At 49.4% G+C, this 20,221-nt stretch overlaps 1 protein-coding gene across 1 annotated transcript; it reads right to left on the reverse strand.

Moving 5' to 3' along the window:
• Nucleotides 1–3,171: 3,171 nt before the first annotated feature.
• LOC309392718 (telomerase Cajal body protein 1-like) lies at nucleotides 3,172–19,043 on the reverse strand. Its single transcript, XM_081954145.1, has 9 exons — nucleotides 18,500–19,043; nucleotides 17,861–18,297; nucleotides 15,871–15,969; nucleotides 14,092–14,200; nucleotides 12,055–12,143; nucleotides 11,000–11,090; nucleotides 9,941–9,982; nucleotides 7,406–7,638; nucleotides 3,172–3,927 (listed from the first exon to the last, which is right to left on the reverse strand). Exons 2-9 carry the CDS (start codon nucleotides 18,139–18,141, stop codon nucleotides 3,726–3,728), a joined length of 1,146 nt encoding a protein of 381 aa, XP_081810271.1. The 5' UTR covers nucleotides 18,142–18,297; nucleotides 18,500–19,043; the 3' UTR covers nucleotides 3,172–3,725.
• Nucleotides 19,044–20,221: the final 1,178 nt, after the last annotated feature.

Genomic DNA, 20,221 nt, shown 5'->3' on the forward strand with positions numbered 1-20,221 from the left:
CCCTTTTCGGATCCCTCGACACACCAGACCCTCATTCTCAGTTTACCCGGTTGCCAGGCAACCGTCTCTCCAAGCAGGCACTCATCCAGGGCTATCAGCTAAGGGGGCTTCGGGCGAGGGAGACCCGGCCCCAATAATTCTGCTCGGGTGGATTAAATTTGGGGGGCAAGCAGCAAATCCGAAAGCTGCCAGGTGTTCTTCGGGAGGCGGGGGGGCGTGTTTGCGGGAGAAAAGAAGCGGACATTTGCGTACATCACAACTTGTAGCAGACATTTTGAAAAGGGAGGGGTCCTTAGCTTTGGGAGACCCCCCTCCCCAATTCTCACCATAAAACCTGGAGCTTGGCGGGCCCTGCTTGTCGGTGGCACAAACTTGGGGTACCGGTTTGCACAACCGTTTCGGGGATGCTCTCCATGATGCCCCCCCCCCCCCCGGCTTCGATTTCCGTTTCTTCGAAAGGAAAAATACAGGTAGTCCTTGACTTACGACAGTTTATTTAGTGATGGTTCGAAGTTACAACGGAACCGAAAAATGGGACTTGGGACCGTCTCTCACACAGCAACATCCCGACGGTCGCGAGATCAAAATTCGGCCGTTCGGCAACGGGCGCGTATTAATGACGGTCGCAGCACTTTGCGACCATCATTATGCGGGGTCACTCGTTTTGCAAACATCTGACTTGCGAAGTCCACGGGGAAGCCGGATTCGCTTAACGACCGTGACCCTAACCACTGCGGGGATTCGCTTCACAGCGGTGGCGAGAAAGTTCGTACAATGGGGCAATGTTGACTTTGACAACTGTCTCACTTAGCAACATGTTGGCCTCCGTGGTGGTCGCAAGTCGAGGACTGCCTCTTAAGTCTACTCCACTCCTAACCCCCCCACTCCTTTGCAGGTCCGTAGCAGGGGTGGTATACACTGACCTTCCCTACCGGCTCGCAAATCTGAGCACAGATCCTTTTGCGCGTACGCTTTTGGTGAAAAAAAACGGTCTAAATGGGATGCCGTAGGGTCGGGAGCGGGTGGGTGGATTCCACTACCAGTTCGGGCTACCCGATCCAAACCGGTAAAATTTCACCTCTGGTCGGTAGACTCGTTCTGTGGTTCATTTCAAACTTTCTGCCTTGTTTGGAAAACTAGCGAAATACCAGATTAAAAGAGGAGGAGAAAGAGAAACGTCGTCAATGTTAAAACATTTGGACGGAAACATTTGATGCAAAGGCCGAAGTTTCCCGTAGCGGCAGCTCACCAAAAACTTTTGATCTGTGCGTCGGAAAAGGGGCACCACCAGATTCTTCTCCGATTAAACATAGCCCTCGGTTTAACGACAATTGAGCCCCCAAATTTCCAAGCTGAAGTGAATGTCGTCCCCTGTTACCAACTTTCTTGAGAATAGTTGTTAAGCGAATTGTTAAGTGAGTAACCCGGTTACTAAGTGAATCCACTTTGACCTAAGTGAAGGTCGCAAAAAGGAGATCGCGCGCAGACGAGGCGCTCTCATTTGCGAACTGGGAGGGAAGGTAAAGGGACGCGATGGCTCAGGGGCTAAGACGCTGAGCTTGTCGATCAGAAAGGTTGGCCGTTCGGCGGTTTGAATCCTGAGCGCCGCGTCATGGAGTGAGCTCCTATTACTTGTCCCAGCTTCTGCCAACCTAGCAGTTTGAAAGCACGTTAAAAAATGCAAGTAGAAAAATAGGAACCGCTTTTGGTGGGAAGGGAACAGCGTTCCGTGCGCCTTCGGCGTTGAGTCATGCCGGCCACACGACCACAGAGACGTCTTCGGACAGCGCTGGCTCTTCGGCTTTGAAACGGAGATGAGCAGCGCCCCCTAGAGCCGGGAACGACTAGCACAGATGTGCGAGAGGAACTTTACTTTTAGGGAAGATAAGTGAATACCACCTCTGGCTGCAACCGTCATAAATATGAGTCAATGCTAATTTATCCCTTACTTCCTTTTCTTGGGAGTGATCCAGAATAGAAGGGAGTGGGGGGGGGAGGAATGGGGGTTAGGGGGGGAGAAGGAAGCATGCAAAAAGGATTCCTTTCAGGGTAATCCATTGGGTTTCCGAGATCTAAACAGGGGATAAGGGATCCTGGAGTCTGCCCCCTTGTGGTAGCCACCGAGCATTACATTATATTCTTCGGGCAGGGTTGAACTAACGAGGCTCTTTATCCAAGAGGTCGGCAACCTTAAACACTCAATGAGCCACAAATGTCCTCACCGGAAGCCCCCCCTCCCCCGTTCAATTCTGGAGCCCACCGGAAGTCCGGTTCCCCCACCATAGAGTCTCCTCCTAGCACGGCCTCCTTTTTCCTCTTCGTTCCAGGCATCAAAGCCAACTGAATGTTTAGGCATCAAAGCCAACTGAATGACTTTGGGCCAATCACCAGGAGACGGTGAGTTCTAGTCCCGCCTTAGGCATGAAAATAAACTGGGTGACTTTGGGCCAATCACCAGGAGATGGGGAGTTCTAGTCCTGCCTTAGGCATGAAAATAAACTGGGTGACTTTGGGCCAATCACCAGGAGACGGTGAGTTCTAGTCCCATCTTAGGCATGAAAATAAACTGGGTGACTTTGGGCCAATCACCAGGAGACGGTGAGTTCTAGTCTCGCCTTAGGCATGAAAAACAGCTGGGTGACTTTGGGCCAATCACCAGGAGATGGTGAGTTCTAGTCCCGCCTTAGGCATGAAAGCAGCTGGGTGACTTTGGACCAATCACCAGGAGACGGTGAGTTCTAGTCCTGCCTTAGGCATGAAAATAAACTGAGTGACTTTGGGCCAATCACCAGGAGACAGTGAGTTCTAGTCCTGCCTTAGGCATGAAAATAAACTGGGTGACTTTGGGCCAATCACCAGGAGACGGTGAGTTCTAGTCCCACCTTAGGCATGAAAGACAGCTGGGTGACTTTGGGCCAATCGCCAGGAGACGGTGAGTTCTAGTCCCGCCTTAGGCATGAAAGCAGCTGGGTGACTTTGGACCAATCACCAGGAGACGGTGAGTTCTAGTCCCGCTTTAGGCATGAAAATAAACTGGGTGACTTTGGGCCAATCACCAGGAGACGGTGAGTTCTAGTTCAGGGTTACTATGGATAAAACAGGAGGAGGAAGGAACTTTGGATATGTTCGACATCTCATTTGTAAAAATAATAAAAGCAGGATACGAATGACTTCATAAAAAATTAAAAATACTTCTCAATTTATTTAGACTTGTTGAGAATGACTTGGGGAGAAAGACTTCACACAATACAGATCCTTTTTGCTGAATCTTTCACTGGACGATGAAAAAAAAATCAGTCTTGGAAAAAAAGGAATTTTGGCCTACATTTGGAGAAAGCCTTCAGGGGACAACAGAGTCAAGGTCCCAAATCCATCGGTTGGGCAAAGCCAGAAAAAAAAACACTCCTATATATCAGAGAAGGGAAGAATTCTGGGGAATTTGGTTGAAAAAGGAAAGGAGACCAAGAAGAAAGGTTAGGGACTCTCCTGAGACCAGCTTGGAGGTTTCTGCTCCCTAAAACACCCCTTTGGGCTTGTGTCTTCTCATAAACTCCCGTCCTCAAGTTCTCAACCTCCGTGCGGAAGGATTCGCACCACGTCCGGGAGTCGTCGTTAGGCTCCCGGGTTTTGTGCAACACTGCCCCACGTTTGCCGTAATTCTTGTTCGGCTCCTCACGGTTCCACTTGCCGCGGAAGACTCCACAGTCTGAGTCGGGTCTTCCGGGCTAGGAAACGGCCCTCTCGACGCCCGATGGCGAGGAGCACCACCACAGCCGGAGAGCGTTGTCGCCCCGCGCCCGAGGAGGGGAGGGCAGGCGGTTCCCTCCTCCTCCTCCTCCTTCCGCCTCGTCCTCTTCGCTGTCTGGCAGGTCGGGAAACTGGCGCTGGCCGGAAGTTGTGGCCAACAGAGGGAGACTCGGGTGGAGGCTGAAAGGAAGACGAGGGAGGATGAGGAAGGACTGGGCCCAGCTCATGCCCCGAGAAGCCACATCTGGAAGGTTGGGCCGGCACTTCCGGGCTAAGGGTGGCCTCACAGCTGGAGCACCGGAAGCAGCATTAATATCACGCAGGAAGGGGGAGGGGGAGGGAGAGGGAGGGGCTCTGCTACAGATCCATAGCCTCCCTGGAATTGAAGACTTTCATTTTACTTATTTTATTTTCTATTCCTATTATATTCTTCTTCCTAATTAATTCTATTCTATTCTAATTCTATATTTTGTGAATTCTATTCTACTATTTCTTATTCTATTCTGTTATTACTATTCTCTTCTGTTCTATATTCTATTATATATTTTATTATTCATTCTATTCTATTTATTATTCTATTCTATTATTCTATTCTCTTCTGTTCTATATTCTATTATATATTTTATTATTCATTCTATTCTATTTATTATTCTATTCTGTTCTATATTGTATTCTATATTTTATTATTCATTCTATTCTTGTCTTTTCTACTATTTCTTATTCTATTCTATATGTCATTATTCATTCTAATTCACATTTTATTATTCATTCTATTCTAGTCTAATTCTACATTTTATTATTCATTCTAATTCACATTTTATTATTCATTCTATTCTAGTCTATATTTTATTATTCATTCTATTCTAGTCTAATTCTACATTTTATTATTCATTCTAATTCTACATTTTATTATTCATAATAATAATAATAATAATAAATTTGGATTTATTAGCCGCTCCCTTTCCAAGTAGGACTCGGGGCGGCGTACAATGGAGCATATAACATAAAATACATAACAACACCAAACGTACATACATACACAACACATATACATATACACGGAGGAGGAAACAAATTACATCAATAGACAGTTAAAAATCTACTTTAAAATACCCCAATTGTAAAAACCCAATAAAATTAATATTTAAGAACAATTTAAAAAACAGTTTGGAGGAATGGGAAAATTACGATTGCGATTGAGCCAGGCCGGATAATTGAAAGAGGTGGGTCTTCAGCTGTACACGGAAGGAGCAGAGATCGGAAGTAATCCTGATGTCACGGGGGAGGTCATTCCATAGGGCTGGGCCCATCACAGAGAAGGCTCTGCTCCTGGGTGTCGCCCCCCGACACTGTTTGGCGGACGGCACCCGGAGAAGTCCCTCTCTGTGTGAGCGAATTGGTCGTAGGGATGTGTGGGGCAGGATGCGATCCTGCATATAACTAGGCCCTGTGCCATGGAGCGCTTTAAAGATCATAATCAAAACCTTGAAACGCACTCGGTAGACCACAGGCAGCCAGTGCAGCTCGCGCAGGAGAGGTGTTACAGGGGAGTATCTGGTCCTCCCCATAATCACCCGCGCGGCCGCGTTCTGGACCAACTGTAGTCTCCGAGTGCATCTCAAGGGAAGCCCCATGTAGAGAGCATTACAGTAATCCAGGCGAGACGTCACTAGCGCATGGGTGACTGTGCGTAGGGCATCCCGGTCCAATAAGGGGCGCAATTGGCGCATCAGGCGAACCTGATGGAACGCCCCCCTTGCCACGGCTGTTACATGGTTATCCATGGACAGCCGGGTATCCAGGAGGACGCCCAAATTGCGCACCTGTTCCATGGGGGCTAGTTGGACGCCCCCGATGGCCAGAGATGGAAGCACCTGGTTGAACCGGGAGGCCGGAAGCCACAGCCACTCCGTCTTGGAAGGGTTGAGTTTTAGTCGGTTGCCATCCATCCAGACCCGTACGGCCTCCAGGCACCGGGACATCATTTCGACGGCCTCATTGGGGTGGTTCGGAGTGGAAATGTATAGCTGAGTATCATCAGCATACAGATGATATCCCACTCCAAAACCACGGATGATCTCGCCCAGCGGTTTCATATATGTGTTGAACAGGAGGGGCGAGAGCACCGATCCCTGTGGCACTCCACATGTGAGTGGCCTCCGGGTCGAACTCTGCTCCCCTGTCAACACACGTTGCGTCCGACCAGAGAGGTAGGAGCCAAACCACCGTAAAACGGTGCCTCTGACTCCCAGCCCCTCTAGCCGGTGCAACAGGATACCATGGTCGATGGTATCGAACGCCGCCGAGAGATCTAATAGGACCAGGATAGAGGAACAACCCCTATCTCTGGCCCTCCAGAGATCATCGACCAATGCGACCAAGGCCGTCTCCGTGCTGTGCCCGGGTCGGAAGCCGGACTGGCGCGGGTCTAGATAATCATTTTCCTCCAGGTGACGTGGGAACTGCTGTGCTACCACACTCTCTACAACCTTCGCTAAAAAAGGAAGGTTGGAGACTGGACGATAATTGACTAGGTCCGTTGGGTCCAGGGAAGGCTTCTTGAGCAGGGGCCTCACCACCGCCTCTTTCAAGGCGGCCGGTAGAGACCCCTCACCCAACGAGGCGTTCACCAGGCCCAGGAGCCAGTCGCGCGTAACCTCCCAGGATGCCAGTACAAGCCAGGAGGGACACGGGTCCAATAAACATGTGGTGGGTCGCAGACGTCCACGCAACCTGTCCAAATCCTCGATGGCAACCGAGTCAAACTCCTCCCAAAGCGGTCCCTCAAGACTCGCCACGGGCGTCTCTACTGAACCACTGAAAGGGGTCCATCCCATCCGGATTTGAGCGACTTTGTCCTGTAGATAATTCCCAAACTCCTCTGCTCTGCCCTGTAGAGGGGCTTCCCGTGGTCTCTCAAACAAGAGGGAACGGGTCACCCGAAACAGGGCGGCAGGGCGGTTATCTGCAGACGCAATAAGAGCGGCGCAATGTTGACGTTTGGCCGCTCTTAGTGCCACAATTCTAATTCCTATTTTATCATTCTATTCTATTCTATTCTATTCTATATTTTATTATTCATTCTAATTCCTATTTTATTATTCATTCTATTTTTTCTAATTCTACATTTTATCATTCATTCTAATTCGACATTTTATTATTCATTCTATTCTATATTTTATTATTCATTCTAATTCCTATTTTATTATTCATTCTATTTTTTCTAATTCTACATTTTATCATTCATTCTAATTCTACATTTTATTATTCATTCTACTCTATTCTATTCTAATTCTAAATTTTATTATTCATTCTATTCTATTCTAATTCTATATTTTATTATTCATTCTAATTCTAATGTGCTTGAAAGGGATTCTGGGAGTCGAAGTCCAACCTGCTAGGAAACCATAGAGTAGTAGAGGAAGCGGGTTCAAGCAGGGCCTCTCTCTGCTTCCTTGGGGGTCAGCTCCCTCCTGGGGCTGGGGGGAAGCAGAGGCCCTCCGATACCTCCCGATACCCATCCTAAAAGCTCCGGGGTCATTCCTCAGTCCCACCCCGCAAAGTCCTGTGGGATTCGAGAGGCCAGTTTGAACATAAAAAGGCAGACCCCCCCCCACTCCCTCCCTCCCTCCCAATGGCACCCGAGCAGAATTCGCACCTGATCCCGTTCACACAGTCTCCCACGGCCTGGAACTGCAGGGCGGGCTGGAGCACAGCCGGGGGGTCAGCGGGGGGAGGCTGGGTGGTGTCCCAGGCCGTTATCCGGCCACCGGTGTCCCCACTCAGCAAGTACCGTCCACTCCTGTTTGGGGGGAAAAACACGAGAAACCTGCTTGAAATACAGCGAGTCATTGACTTACGGCCAAAATGGAAGGTCCCCCAAAACCATCGCTAAACGAGAGAGTGGTTCAGTGAGTCTCATCCTCGTTTTACGACCTTTCTCGGTGGTTAAGTGAATCGCTGCCGTGGTTAAGTTAGTCGGGGGCGGGAGGGGTGGACCCCCCTCCTCCCCCCTTCCTATTCTCATCGCACTCCCCTTCCTCCTCCTCCTCTCCTCCACCCACTCCTCTTGCTATCCCCCTCCTCCTTCTCCCTCTTCCTCCTCTCCTCCTCCTCCTCCCCTTCTGCCCTTCCTCTTCCTCCTCTTCCCCTCCTCCTCCTTCCTCTTCTCCTCTTCCCCTCCTCCTCCTCCTTCTGCCCTTCCTCTTCCTTCTCTCCTTCCTCTTCCTCTTCCCCTCCTTCTCCCCTTCCTTTCTCCTCTCCTCCTCTTCTATTCCACCATCGGGCTTCCGAAAGGACCCCTGATTGGATTGTCTGCCCCTGGAAGAAAAGTTGTTTCGTTCCTGGGACCTGTCAGAGGACTGGTTAAACTGTCTTTGGGAGGAATATGAAGAGGAAGAGGCCTGGCCACCTTCCTGTGCCCGAAAGGCCTGTTTCCTGAACGAGCCCTGACCTTTCCTGTCATGCTTCCTGAAGGTGGAAGGAAGAACCTTCCTCTTATCCTTTGTCTCAATTAGGAATTTCTCTAGGGAATCCCCAAAGAGGTTCTCTCCCTTGAAAGGAGCTGAAGCCAGCTTCCACTTAGCCTTCATGTCCGCCTGCCAGTGCCGAAGCCAAAGCAGGCGGCGAGAAGTGATGTTGGACGCTAGTGCCCTGGAGGCGAATTTCGCTGCGTGCAGGGACGCATCAGAGGCGTATTCCACAGCCGTAATGATCTTGTTAAGATCATGTCGCCAACGAGATGCTTCAGATGGGGGCTGAGATCTGAGTTGGCGCAGCCATAATAAGGATGCCCTCGTAAAGAACGAGGCCGAAGTGGAGGTCTTGATCGCCCAGGCAGCCGCCTGGTGCGTTTTGAGACAAGCCTTTTCTGCCCTCTTATCCTCTGCCTTTAACCCTTCTAATAACTCGGCCGGGAGATTAGAATTAGAGGTCAGAGAGACCACAGGGGCATCCACTTCTGGAGGCTTCAATACATCCTCCAGCCTAGGTTCTAAGGGGTACAGAGATTTGTCTGCGCCACTGGGGTTGGCCAGGGTACCTGGCTGTGCCCATTGGCGCTGAATAACCTCCATGAACATGTCAGGGACTGGTATCAGTTCTGGGTCAGGGGTTGTTTCGCTGAACAACCCTGCCATGAGGTCCTGGGAAGTAGAGGGGACTTCCTTGTCCTTAGGTTTGGCACCAAGCTCAGTAGAGGCTCTGGCCTTGTGTAAGATGGACTTGAATAAGGCTGGCTTAAAGAGACCAGTGAAAGAGGGCTTGTCTGGAGGCATATCCTCATCCTCCGAGAGGGCAAAGTCCTCAGCAGCCTCCTCCTCCCACGTAGACACCTCTGTGGTGATAGAAGTGCCCGGGGAATCGAGTACTCTGGTCCTCTTTTCCCCCAGGGGGCGAGTAGGCCTAGAGGCCTTGCCACCCCTGCCTTCCTGTAGCCTCATGGCTTCTACCACACCCTGGGAAATAGCCTGCGTGATGAGATCCCTCATCTCTGCTGACATAGCTGGGCCCTTGTCCTCTACAGGTCTGGATTTGGCATAGGCCTGTCCCCTGGCACCCCTAGGAGGATCTCTCTGATCCTCTGCATAAAAACAACATTGAAAGGAGGGGATATCCTCCCTGACTGAAGAGCTAGGAGAACCTGGGTAACCCAGAGAGGCTGCAGGGGATCCTGACATGGAATCCCTATCACAGAAGGATGGGGATCTATCCCCCATCTCCTCCCCCTGCTCTATCTCCCTCTGGATGGGTGGGGAAGGAACTGGCCCAGCCTCACTTGGTAAGGGTGCAGAGGGAATCTGGGGCCTAGCAGACTTATCCTTCAGGGAGTCCTGCCCCTTGTCCCCTTGAATTTTGGGGGCCTTACTCCCAGCTGCAGAGTGGGAAGCTTTCCCCCCAGCGCCCTTATTTCCCTTTCTCCCCTGGCCTGAGGGATCTGGCCTACTGCGCTTTGCAGATGGCCCTGCCAGCTCCTCCCTTCGCTCCAAACCTTCATCAGCCATCCTTGGTTGATCTTGAGTCGAAGAGGTCGCTGCTGAGGGAAGGGCAGTGGACGCTGGCCCGACGGCTCCAGAAGCGTCTGCAGACTCAGATGGGAGGCTGGATCAGGCACCAGGACACTCCTTGCCGCTTCCCCTTGGGTGGCTGGGGAACTTCAGGCTTGCTGGAGACCCAGGCAAGCCCTCGCAATCCTCTGCGGCTGTCTGTTGAGGCGGAGAGGCTCTGCTGCTTGCTGCTGCTTTCCGGAAGGTAAAAAAGTCTCAAAAAAATGGCCGCCGGTTCTTCTGCGCGCCAAAAGCCTCACTTAAGGGCCAGGCGCTTCTCATTGGCTGCAGCCGAAAAGCGCGCCAAAGCAGCGCTTTTCAAAATGGCCGCCGCTCTCCCGATCTGCAAAAGACGCCGTTTGGAGAAGCAAGGGCTTTTTTAAAAGCCTCTCCTCCAAAGCGACCAGGGAAACACGGGGATTGCCGTCCTTCCCTGCGCTTGCCAGCAGACGCCGGACAAGCGGCCTCGCTTGTTCCCCCAGCTGCGACTAAGCAGCTGTGGAACCGATCGCTGCCTCAGCCTTAGTTAGGTAAATCCTCTTCGATAAAAAATAGAAAAAAGGAAAATAAAAAATCAAAATAATAAAACCTGGGGAAAAATCCTAATAACAACTAAATATCACATAAAATACTCTAAAATTACTATTGGAGAACCCAGCCTATTTGCTCAATGCTGAGTGTTCCCCAAACTCGTCCTATCGGGCAGACTGAGTTTTTAAAACTGAGCCAGAAGAGGCAAAGGAGGCGTGGCCAGAGGGGAAAAATCTACTCAGTCCATGGGCAAACAGGCTGTGTTAACCCATCCTTGTACTCTCCAAGCAGCGCTATGGAGAAAAGAAGGAAGCAAGGAAGTACAGAAGGGAGGCGGAAGGAAGGAGGAAAAGAGATGGAGTGAGGGAGGAAGGAAAGAGACGGAAGGAGGAATAAAAAAGGAAGGAGGGAAAGAGACAGGAAGGGAGGGAGGAAGAAAAAAGAAGGAAGGAAGGAGAGAGAAAAGGAAAGGAAGAAAGAAAGAAAGGAGAAACGAAATAGGAAAGGAAAAAGGAGATGGGGAGGGATGGAGAGAAGTGTGTGTGTGTGTGTGTGTGTGTGAGAGAGAGAGAGAGAGAGAGAGAGAGAGAGAGAGAGAGAGAGAGAGAGAGAGAGAGAGAGAGAGAGAGAGAGAGAGAGAGAGAGAGAGAGAGAGACCAACCTTCAGACTTACTCACCAAGTGGTTGTAGGGGCGAAAAGAGGCCCGGAGTTGTCCTCCGAAGGCATCCCAGATGTGGATGGGGTTGTCTCGGCTGCTGCTGGCCAGGCTGTGTGGGCAGAGAAGGCATGGAAGGGGGGGCTGAGGAAGGCTGCCAGGGACCCCCAGCCAGCCGGGAACGATAGGTGGGTGCAGGGCAGGCGTAAGGCTTGGGTCTCTTTGAGGCCTGCTTTAGGCAGGGGGTATCGGAGGTGGGGACCCCTCGGAGAGCTCCAGGCAACGAAATGTCATTTTAATGCAGGCCGAGCAGTGGCCGCCCTAAGTGACCATAAAGTTATAATTCTAATTTTATTCTATTCTATTTTCTATTCCACTGTCTATTCTATTCTACTATGAATTCTCTTCTCTTCTCTTCTCTTCTCTTCTCTTCTCTTCTCTTCTCTATTCTATTGTACTCTTAATTCTATTCTATTCTATTCTATTCTATTTTCTATTATATTCTATATTCTTTTCTATTCTCTATTAATTCTATTTTCTATTATATTCTATTCTATATTCTATTTTCTATTCTATTTTATTCTTTTCTATTTTCTATTCTATTCTATTCTGAATTCTATTCTATTCTATATTCTCTTCTCTATTCTATTGTACTCTTAATTCTATTCTATTCTGTTTTCTATTCTATTCTATTTTCTATTACATTCTATATTCTATTCTATTCTCTATTAATTCTATTCTCTATTCTATTCTATTTTCTATTCTATATTCTATTTTCTATTCTATTCTCTGAATTCTATTCTATTCTCTATTCTATTGTACTCTTAATTCTATTCTATTCTATTTTCTATTCTATTCTATTTTCTATTCTATTTTCTATTCTATTCTATATTCTCTATTCTATTCTATTTTATTCTTTTCTATTTTCTATTCTATCCTACTCTGAATTCTATTCTATTCCCTATTCTATTCTATTCTCTATTCCCTTTTCTGTTGGTCCATTCTATTGACTTCCTTGACCAACCTGGCCATTAGGTGACTGAAGGCAGGAAGAAGAACGGAAGGGAGCAACTTACAAGCAAGTTTCCGGCTGGGAGGAATTCATCAGCGGGAACCAGCAGTAGTCGTAGAGGGTGTCTCCTTCCGCCATGCGCAGCACGGGGCTCTGTGGAGGGAAAGAGGGGGAGACGTGGGCTCCGGGGAGGGGACTCCAGAAGGTCGATGGGACTCACCCCCCCCAAAGGCTCGGGGGCCCTTCTTTCTCAACCTCAAAAAAGATGGGAGGGGGGGACTTCAACTCCCAGAATTTCCCCCAAGGATCGGCTCCCCCAAGACCAAAGAGGTGTGAATTCACCTTCCTTCCGCTTGGCTCTCCTTCCTTCCTTCCTTTTCTATCTCCTTCCTAACTCTCTGTCCCTCCCGGCCTCCTTCTTCCTTTTCTATTTCATTTCTCCCTCCCTCCTTCTCTCCTTTCCTGCTTCCTTTTCTCTCTCTCTCTCTCTTTCCTTCCTCTCTCCTTCCTTTTCTATTTCATTCCTCCTCTTCCTTTCCTTTTCTATTGTCTTCCTTTTCTCATCTCCTTCCTTCCTCTTTTTTCTTCCTCCCTTCCTTCCTGTCTCTTTCCTTCCTTCCTTTTCCTTCCTCCATTTGTCTCTTTCCTCCCTCCGTCCATGTCTCTTTTCCTCCTTCCTTCCTCTTCCCTTCTGTACTTTCTTGCTTCCTTCCTTCCTTTTCTATCTCCTGCCTACCTCTCTCTTCCTCCCCATCTCCTTTTTCCTTTCACTTCTCCCTCCTTCCTTCCTTTTTCCTGTTGTTTTCCTCCTTCCTCTCTCCCCACCTCGTTCCTTTTCTATTTCCTTCCTCCCTCCCTTCCTTTTCTATCTCCTTCCTTCCTCTCCCTTCCTTTTCTTTCTCCCCCTTTCCTTTCCCTTCCTTTTCTATCTCCTTTCTTCCTCTCCTTTCTTTCTCTATCTCCTTCCTTCCTCTCCTTTCCTTTTCTTTCTCCTTCCTACATCTCCTCCCTTCCTTTTCTTTCTTTCTTTTCTATCTCCTTCCTACCTCTCCCTGTCCCTCCCCATCTCCGTCTTCCTTTTCTATTCCATTTCTCCTTTTCTCCCTTCCTTTACTCTTCCTTCCTTCCTTTTCTATCTCTTTCCCACTCTCTCTGTCCCTCCCCATCGCCTTCCTTTTCTTTCATTTCTTCCTCCCGCCTTCCTTCTTTCTTTTCTATTTTCTTCCTTCCTTCCTCTCTCTCTCCCCATCTCTTTCCTTCCTTTTCTGTTTCCTTTCTCTCTCTCTCTCCCTCCTTTCTTCTTTCATTTTTCTTCCTTCCTTCCTTTTTTATCTCCTCCCTCCCTTCCAGAGTGTGGCCTGTTTGTCCGACATGCCCACAACTCCGCAGTCACAACTCAGGCTCCACGCTGCAGTTAGCGTTATTTGGGAGAAAACAGTAGAAGAAAAAAGGAGTACAGCCAGTCCTCGACTTACGACCATCCCTTTAGAAACTGAAGTGAGAACAGCACTGAAAAAACCATTCTCACACTTGTGGCCATTGTCACATCTTTAAAATTTAGGCACTTGGCAACTTGCATTTTTTACAAAGGTGAGGGACCTCCTCGGCCTGCTTCCGATAAGTAAAGGAAATGGAAGAAGCCAGATTTGCTTAACGACGGCGTGATTCACTAAACAACAGTGCCCCCCCCCCAAAAAAATGGGTGTGACTCCCTTAAGAACTGCCTGACTTAGCAACAGAAATTCAGTCCCCAATTGGAGTTGTAAATCAAGGACTGGCCTATATTAAGTAGATGTGCTGATTTATACATTGACTTATTCACAGGCAAGTCCTCGACTTATGACCACAAGAGAGCCCAACTTTTCAGTTGCTAAGTGAGACGTTCGTTAAGCGAGCGTCGCTCTGTTTCACGACCTTTCTGGCACACTGAGGCCGTCGTAAATGTGAGTCAGTTGCCAAGCCTCTGAATATCGGCGCAAGCGGCAACGGTCGTAAGTGTGGGGAAAACGTCCCTGTTTTCAGCACCGCTGTAACTTTGAAACGAAGCTGTTGTAAGTCGAGGACTGCCGGGGAGCCCAAACGGAGCAACAAACCCACCTACCATTTCAGCCACGTCTCCCCACTGCTCCGCGTAGAACTCCAGGGGAAGGTTGTATATCCGCAATATGTTGTCGGCACTGTTGGTAACCAGGCAGGTTCCATCGGGGGCCCTGTAGAAGGAGGGGAGGGGGTCAGAAACCCCCCAAAAGAGGGTCTCCCCCATTCAGGAGGGGTTCCGTCCCCGGCCTATCACGCTAAGCGAGTCGGGTTTGTTTCAGCCACAAACAGGGGGAGGACGATGACACAAAGCTGACCCACAAGAGAAGTTGTGTTACTTTGGCCAAACCAAGGATGATTTCATTCCCGTGTTTCTGAGCCTCAGCAAGAGGGGTGGACTTCAACTCCCAGAATTCTCTAGCCAGCAATGGAGAATCGATAGTCCGGGGCTGCAAGGGGCCCGGGAGGTCATCTAGTCCAACCCTGCTCCAACAGGACATTGTGAGAAGTGATTTTCTGTCTTTTGATCCTCCAGTTGCAGGGCTACATAGCCACACCCACCCCAGTCACATGACACACACCCCCAGCAAGCCAAAGAAAGAAAGAAGGAAGGAAGGAAAGAAAAGGGAGAAAGAAAGAGAAGGAAAGGAAGGAAGGAAAGAAAAGGGAGAAAGAAAGAGAAAGAAAGAGAAAGGAATGAAGGAATGAAAGAAAAGAGAGAAAAAAAGAGAACGAGAAGGAAAGGAAGAAAGAAGGAAAGAAAAGGGAGAAAGAAAGAGAAAGAAACGAAGGAAGGATGGAAAGAAAAAGGAGAAAGAAAGAGAAAAAAGGAAGGAAGGAAAGAAAAGGGAGAAAGAGAAAGAAAGAGAAAGAAAGGAATGAAGGAATGAAAGAAAAGGGAGAAAGAAAGAACGAGAAGGAAAGGAAGAAGGAAGGAAGGAAAGAAAAGGGAGAAAGAAAGAGAAATGGGAAAAAAGAAGGAAGGAAAGAAAGGGGAGAAAGAAGGAGAAAGAAAGAAAGGAAGGAAGGAAAGAAAAGGGAGAGGGAAAGAGAAATGGAAAGGAAGGAAAGAAAAGAGAGAAAGAAATAGAAAGAAAGATGGAAGGAAGGAAGGAAAAGGGAGAGAAAGAGAAAGAAAGGAGGAAGGAAAGAAAAGGGTGAATGAAAGAAATAAAGAGAAATGGAAAGAAAGGAAGGATGGAAAGAAAAGGGAGAAAGAAAGAAAGAAAAAGAAAGGGAAGGAGGGAGGGAAGAAGGAGAAGAAGGAAGGACTACAACCTGGCATTAGACGCTGCTTTAGAGGATAATCCAGACCTAGAAGGGACCCGAAGGTCATCTAGTCCAACCCCGCTCCAGCACGACATTGTTAAAGCGACTTTCCGTCTTTTGATTCCCCTGGTCACATGATTACGTAGTCACACCCACCCAGTCACATGACCCCCAAGCAAGCCACGCCCACCAAGCCACGCCCACTGATTAGGGGCGACATAATAGCAGAATGCCAGTATTTGGGGGGGGGGCTGCCCCAAAGAAGGGGGGGGACACCCATTCTCCAAAGAAGGCTGGAGAAGAAGCAACGGATGGAAACTAAGCGAGGAGAGAAGCAACCTGGAATGAAGAAGGAACTTCCTGACAAGGAGGACAATTCACCCGTGGAACTGCTTGCCACCAGAAGTTGTGAGTGCTCCCACACTGGAGGTTTTGAAGAAGAGACTGGACAGCCTGGCCTAGGGTCTCTCCTGCTCAAGCAGGGGGTTGGACTAGAAGACCTCCAAGGTCCCTTCCAGCTGAGGGAGGGCAGTGGGAAGGGGGCCACCGGAAAAGCTCCCCGCTGGCTACTCACCACTTGCAGCCCTTCAAGAAGTTTTCGGGGGCGCGGCTGTACTCGGCCCAGGAGCCTGTCAAAAGCCGGGGGGCCTCGGCGAAGTCGTACGCTGGGAAGCTGGGAGACAAGAGGAGAAACGCGCCGGTCGGTTGCATCTCGCGAATTAATCTACTCACTGCCCCTATCAAGGCTGCTAACTAATCTGCCTTCCGCTACCGCCGAGTTTGGGTCATGAAAAGAACCTGCAAGGAAATAACCAAGCTCAGAGACCCCCAAGGACCCCACAGTCCTCCTCCTCCTCCTCTCTGCAAACCCCACTCCCTTCTAGCACTGATGATGTTACCTAGCTGGGTCATGAAACGTCTGCAAGGAAACCACTAAGCTCAGAGGAGCATCCAAAGACCCCAGAGTTGTCCTCCTCCTCCTCCTTCCTTTCTCTCCTCTTCCTCCTCCTCCTCTCTGCAAACCCCACTCCCTTCTAGCACTGATGATGTTACCTAGTTGGGTCATGAAACGTCTGCAAAAAACCCAACACACACACACCCCCGCCCAAGCTCAGAGACCCCCTCACTAAGCTGCCTTCCCCCAACTCCAACCACCCCATGCCTCAAAAACAAGGGCCCGGAGGCCTCCAAGGTCCCTTCCCACCAGGGGTGAAATGCTACTGGTTCGGTCCCGAACCGGTAGTAAAAAACACTTTAAAAAGGTTTTTTTTTTAAAAAAGAGTTCCGACACAGCTGATCTTCAGAACTTTTTTTAAAAAACTTTTTAAGCATTTTTTTTTACTACAGATTCTCCGGAAATGTAGGGGTGGGGGCCATTTTTGCTCCCAGCAGACTTCCCTTCCCTGAAGCCTGCTAGGTCAAAAATGAAGGGGGGAGGGGATGCTGAGAAAGATAGAAAGAAAGAAAGGAAAAAAGAAGGAAGGTGAAAACAGGGAGGAAGAAAGGGAATGAAAGAGAAAGAAAGAAAATGGAGAAAGAAAAAGAGAAAGAAAGGGAGGGAGGGAAAAAGGAGGGGAAGGAAGGAAGAAAGGGAAGGAAAGGGAGAAAGAGAAAGAAAGAAGGAAAGAAAGAAAAGGGAGAAAGAAAGAGAAAGAAAGAAAAAGAAAGGGAGGGAGGGAAAAAGGAAAGGAAGGAAGGAAAGGAAAGGGAGAGAGAAAGAGAAAGAAAGGGAAGGAGAAAGGGAAAAAGGCAAGCAAGGAAGGAAGGAAGGGAAGGAAAGGGAGAAAGAGAAAAAAAGAAAGAAGGAAAGAAAAGGGAGAAAGAGAAAGAAAAAGAAAGGGAGGGAGGCAAAAAGGAAAGGAAGGAAGGTAGGAAGGAAAGGAAAGGGAGAAAGAGAAAGGAAGGAAGGAAAGAAAAGGGAGGAAGAAAGAGAAATAAAAAGAAGAGGGAGGGAGGGAAAAAGGAACGGAATGAAGGAAAGAAAGAAAACGGAGAGAGAAAGAAAAAGAAAGAAGGAAGGAAGGAAGGAAAGAAAAGGGAGAAAGAAAGAAAAAGGAGAAAGAGAAAGAAAGAAAAAGGGAGGGTGGGAAAAAGGAGAGGAAGGAAGGAAGGAAAGAAAAGGGAAAAAGAGAAAGAGAAAGAAAGAAGGGAGGAAGGAAGGAAAAGAGAGAAAGAAAGAACGGAAAGAAAAAGGGGAAAGAAAGAGAAAGAAAGGGAGTGAGGGAGGGAAAAAGGAAAGGAAGGAAGGACTACAAACCTGGCATTAGACGCAGCTTCAGAGGATAATCCAGACCTAGAAGGGACCTGAAGGTCATCTAGTCTAACCCCGCTCCAGCACGACATTGTTAAAGCGACTTTCCGTCTTTTGATCCCCCCGTCACATGACTCCATAGTCACGCCCACCCAGTCATGTGACCACCACCCCTAGCAAGCCACGCCCACAGAACCGGTAGTAAAAAAAAAGACTTCCCCACTGCTTCCCCCCCCCCCTCTTCTACGCCCACATTCATACCCCTAAACCCAGTTGTGTTCCATTCAGAAGACAGGCCGGGAACCCGACTCACTAATATTCCCCTCCGTCGGTCCACGCTCCCCTTTCCTCCGCCGCTTCCTCCTCCTTCTCAGGGGGCAGCTTTTCCTCAGAGTCCCGCACAGCGTCCTCTAACTCTTCCCCCTCTGGAGAAAGTGGCCGGACAGCTGGGCTTCCTTCGTCTTCTTCAGCCCCGTTTCGCCCCGGCACCTTAGAAGCTGGTCCAGATGTTTCTCCAGCATCCCCACCGCTGTCGTCGGCCAACTGGGGCAAGGCCGGCATAACCGCGCCCTCCGCAGGGAGTTTGACATCCATCAGGATCCTCGTGCCGAGGCAGCCACTAAGCGAGACTCTACTTCCAGAAGCCTTTATTCCTGGCTGGAGGCAAAAATCCCAGTTCAGCTCGGGGAGAAATCGGATTTATTCATCCCAGCTTAGGAAGGGAAAGGAGACCAAGCGGAAGGGAGATTTCTGCAGATTTGAAAAACAAAACCCCAAAAATATCAGCGCTGTTAATTATGTTGAATATTAAGCAAGTTAATATTCCGCACCCAAAAACAGAATTAATTTAGTAGCCTGATAAAAGGTTTTCCTTGTATTGGACAAAGTGAGGAAAGGGACATTTTAAAACCAAGATACTAGTCCTTTGGAATACAGGCAATCCTTGACTTACAACTGTTCGTTTTGGGACCGCTGAAAGTTATAACCGGACTGAAATAAATGGGATGGATGAGCGTTTTTCACACTTCACACGCAGGCAGACGATCAAAATTCAGACACTTGACAACGACTCATATTTACGACGGCCACTGTGTCGCGTGATCTTCTTTGGAGACCATCTAACAAGCCAAGTCAATGGGGAGAGCCAGAGTCACTTAACAACCGTGTGACTAACTAAAGAACCGCAGCGATTCACTTAGCAACGTTGCGGCGTGATGGGAAAGCGTTGACACGCGTCTGGCTGTGCGGAGACGGAGGGTCGACACGTGTTCACCGTCGTAGCGGTGTGAACGGTGCGAACGGTGCAGGGTTACGGAGCGCCATCAGGGGCCAGCTCCGGGCCTCCCCGCGGCAGCTTTCCCCGGGAGGAGGAGGCGAAAGGCGGCCCTCCTTCTCCTTCCCTGCCGTAAGCTTCTTCCCGGCGTTGAGGCGATGGGCGGCGAAAGGGGGCCGCCATGACACTTCGGGCACCGCCCTCTGGAACCACGCCGCGTCTCGCGAGAGTTGGAGGATGTTTCGGGCGCCGCGCCATCTTTTTTTGCGCATAGAGATAAGAAACTGAAGAATAGACACCCCAGAGATTTAAATTGAAACTTCCGGGTACAGTGTTGTCTTTAAATTCCTCCCAGTCTCCTGATGATTGGCCAGCCATCTTCCATGCCTAAGGCGGGACTAGAACTCCCAGTCTCCTGGTGATTGGCCCAAAGTCACCCAGCCATCTTCCATGCCTAAGGCGGGACTAGAACTCCCAGTCTCCTGGTGATTGGCTCAAAGTCACCCAGCCATCTTCCATGCCTAAGGCGGGACTAGAACTCCCAGTCTCCTGGTGATTGGCCCAAAGTCACCCAGCCATCTTCCATGCCTAAGGTGGGACTAGAACTCCCAGTCTCCTGATGATTGGCTCAAAATCACCCAGCCGGTTTTCATGCCTAAGGTGGGACTAGAACTCCCAGGCTCCGGTGATTGGCCCAAAGTCACCCAGCCATCTTCCATGCCTAAGGCGGGACTAGAACTCCCAGTCTCCTGGTGATTGGCCCAAAGTCACCCAGCCATCTTCCATGCCTAAGGCGGGACTAGAACTACCAGTCTCCTGGTGATTGGCTCAAAGTCACCCAGCCATCTTCCATGCCTAAGGCGGGACTAGAACTCCCAGTCTCCTGGTGATTGGCTCAAAGTCACCCAGCCATCTTCCATGCCTAAGGCGGGACTAGAACTCCCAGTCTCCTGGTGATTGATCCAAAGTCACCCAGCCAGATTTTATGGGTAAGGCACAACTCTTCTATCTATCTGGGGTTACCACAAACTAGGTTTCCATGCCATGGAAATGCTGATCTTGTGCCTTTAACTGACCCCCTTGAGGCCACGTGCCGGATTCACGTGGCAAGAATGACACCAGTCCCCAGAAGGGCAGTGGCCTCTCAAGTCCAGGGCCCACGAGGGACGCTTGGCAGTCATCCAAAAATGACAAAGTCTGAAACGGAGCTGAGTGCGAAAGAGATCAGTGCCCAAGAATGTTAATTTGCTACAGGGAACAGGACATCCGCAAGGCGGGGGACAAAAAAATCAAGCTCATGGCCTGAAGATCGGTGTTAAAGATCAAGATGTGACTTCTGATCTCCCCCGTGCTCATCCGGGGAAGGCAACCGAGCGGAGAAGACCGGCCGGCAACGGGTCC

This window comes from Natrix helvetica, assembly GCF_964273705.1.
Source record: "Natrix helvetica genome assembly, chromosome: 5".
NCBI classification, from domain to species: domain Eukaryota; kingdom Metazoa; phylum Chordata; class Lepidosauria; order Squamata; family Natricidae; genus Natrix; species Natrix helvetica.

Coding starts and splice junctions, on each gene's coding strand:
- LOC309392718 (XM_081954145.1), bottom strand. CDS start 18,141: ATGGATGTCAAACTCCCTGCGGAGGGCGCGGTTATGCCGGCCTTGCCC. Junction 14,201..15,870: donor TTCTTGAAGGGCTGCAAGTG/GTGAGTAGCCAG, acceptor CTCCTTCTACAG/GGCCCCCGATGGAACCTGCC. Junction 11,091..12,054: donor TCCCAGCCGGAAACTTGCTT/GTAAGTTGCTCC, acceptor CTGCCCACACAG/CCTGGCCAGCAGCAGCCGAG.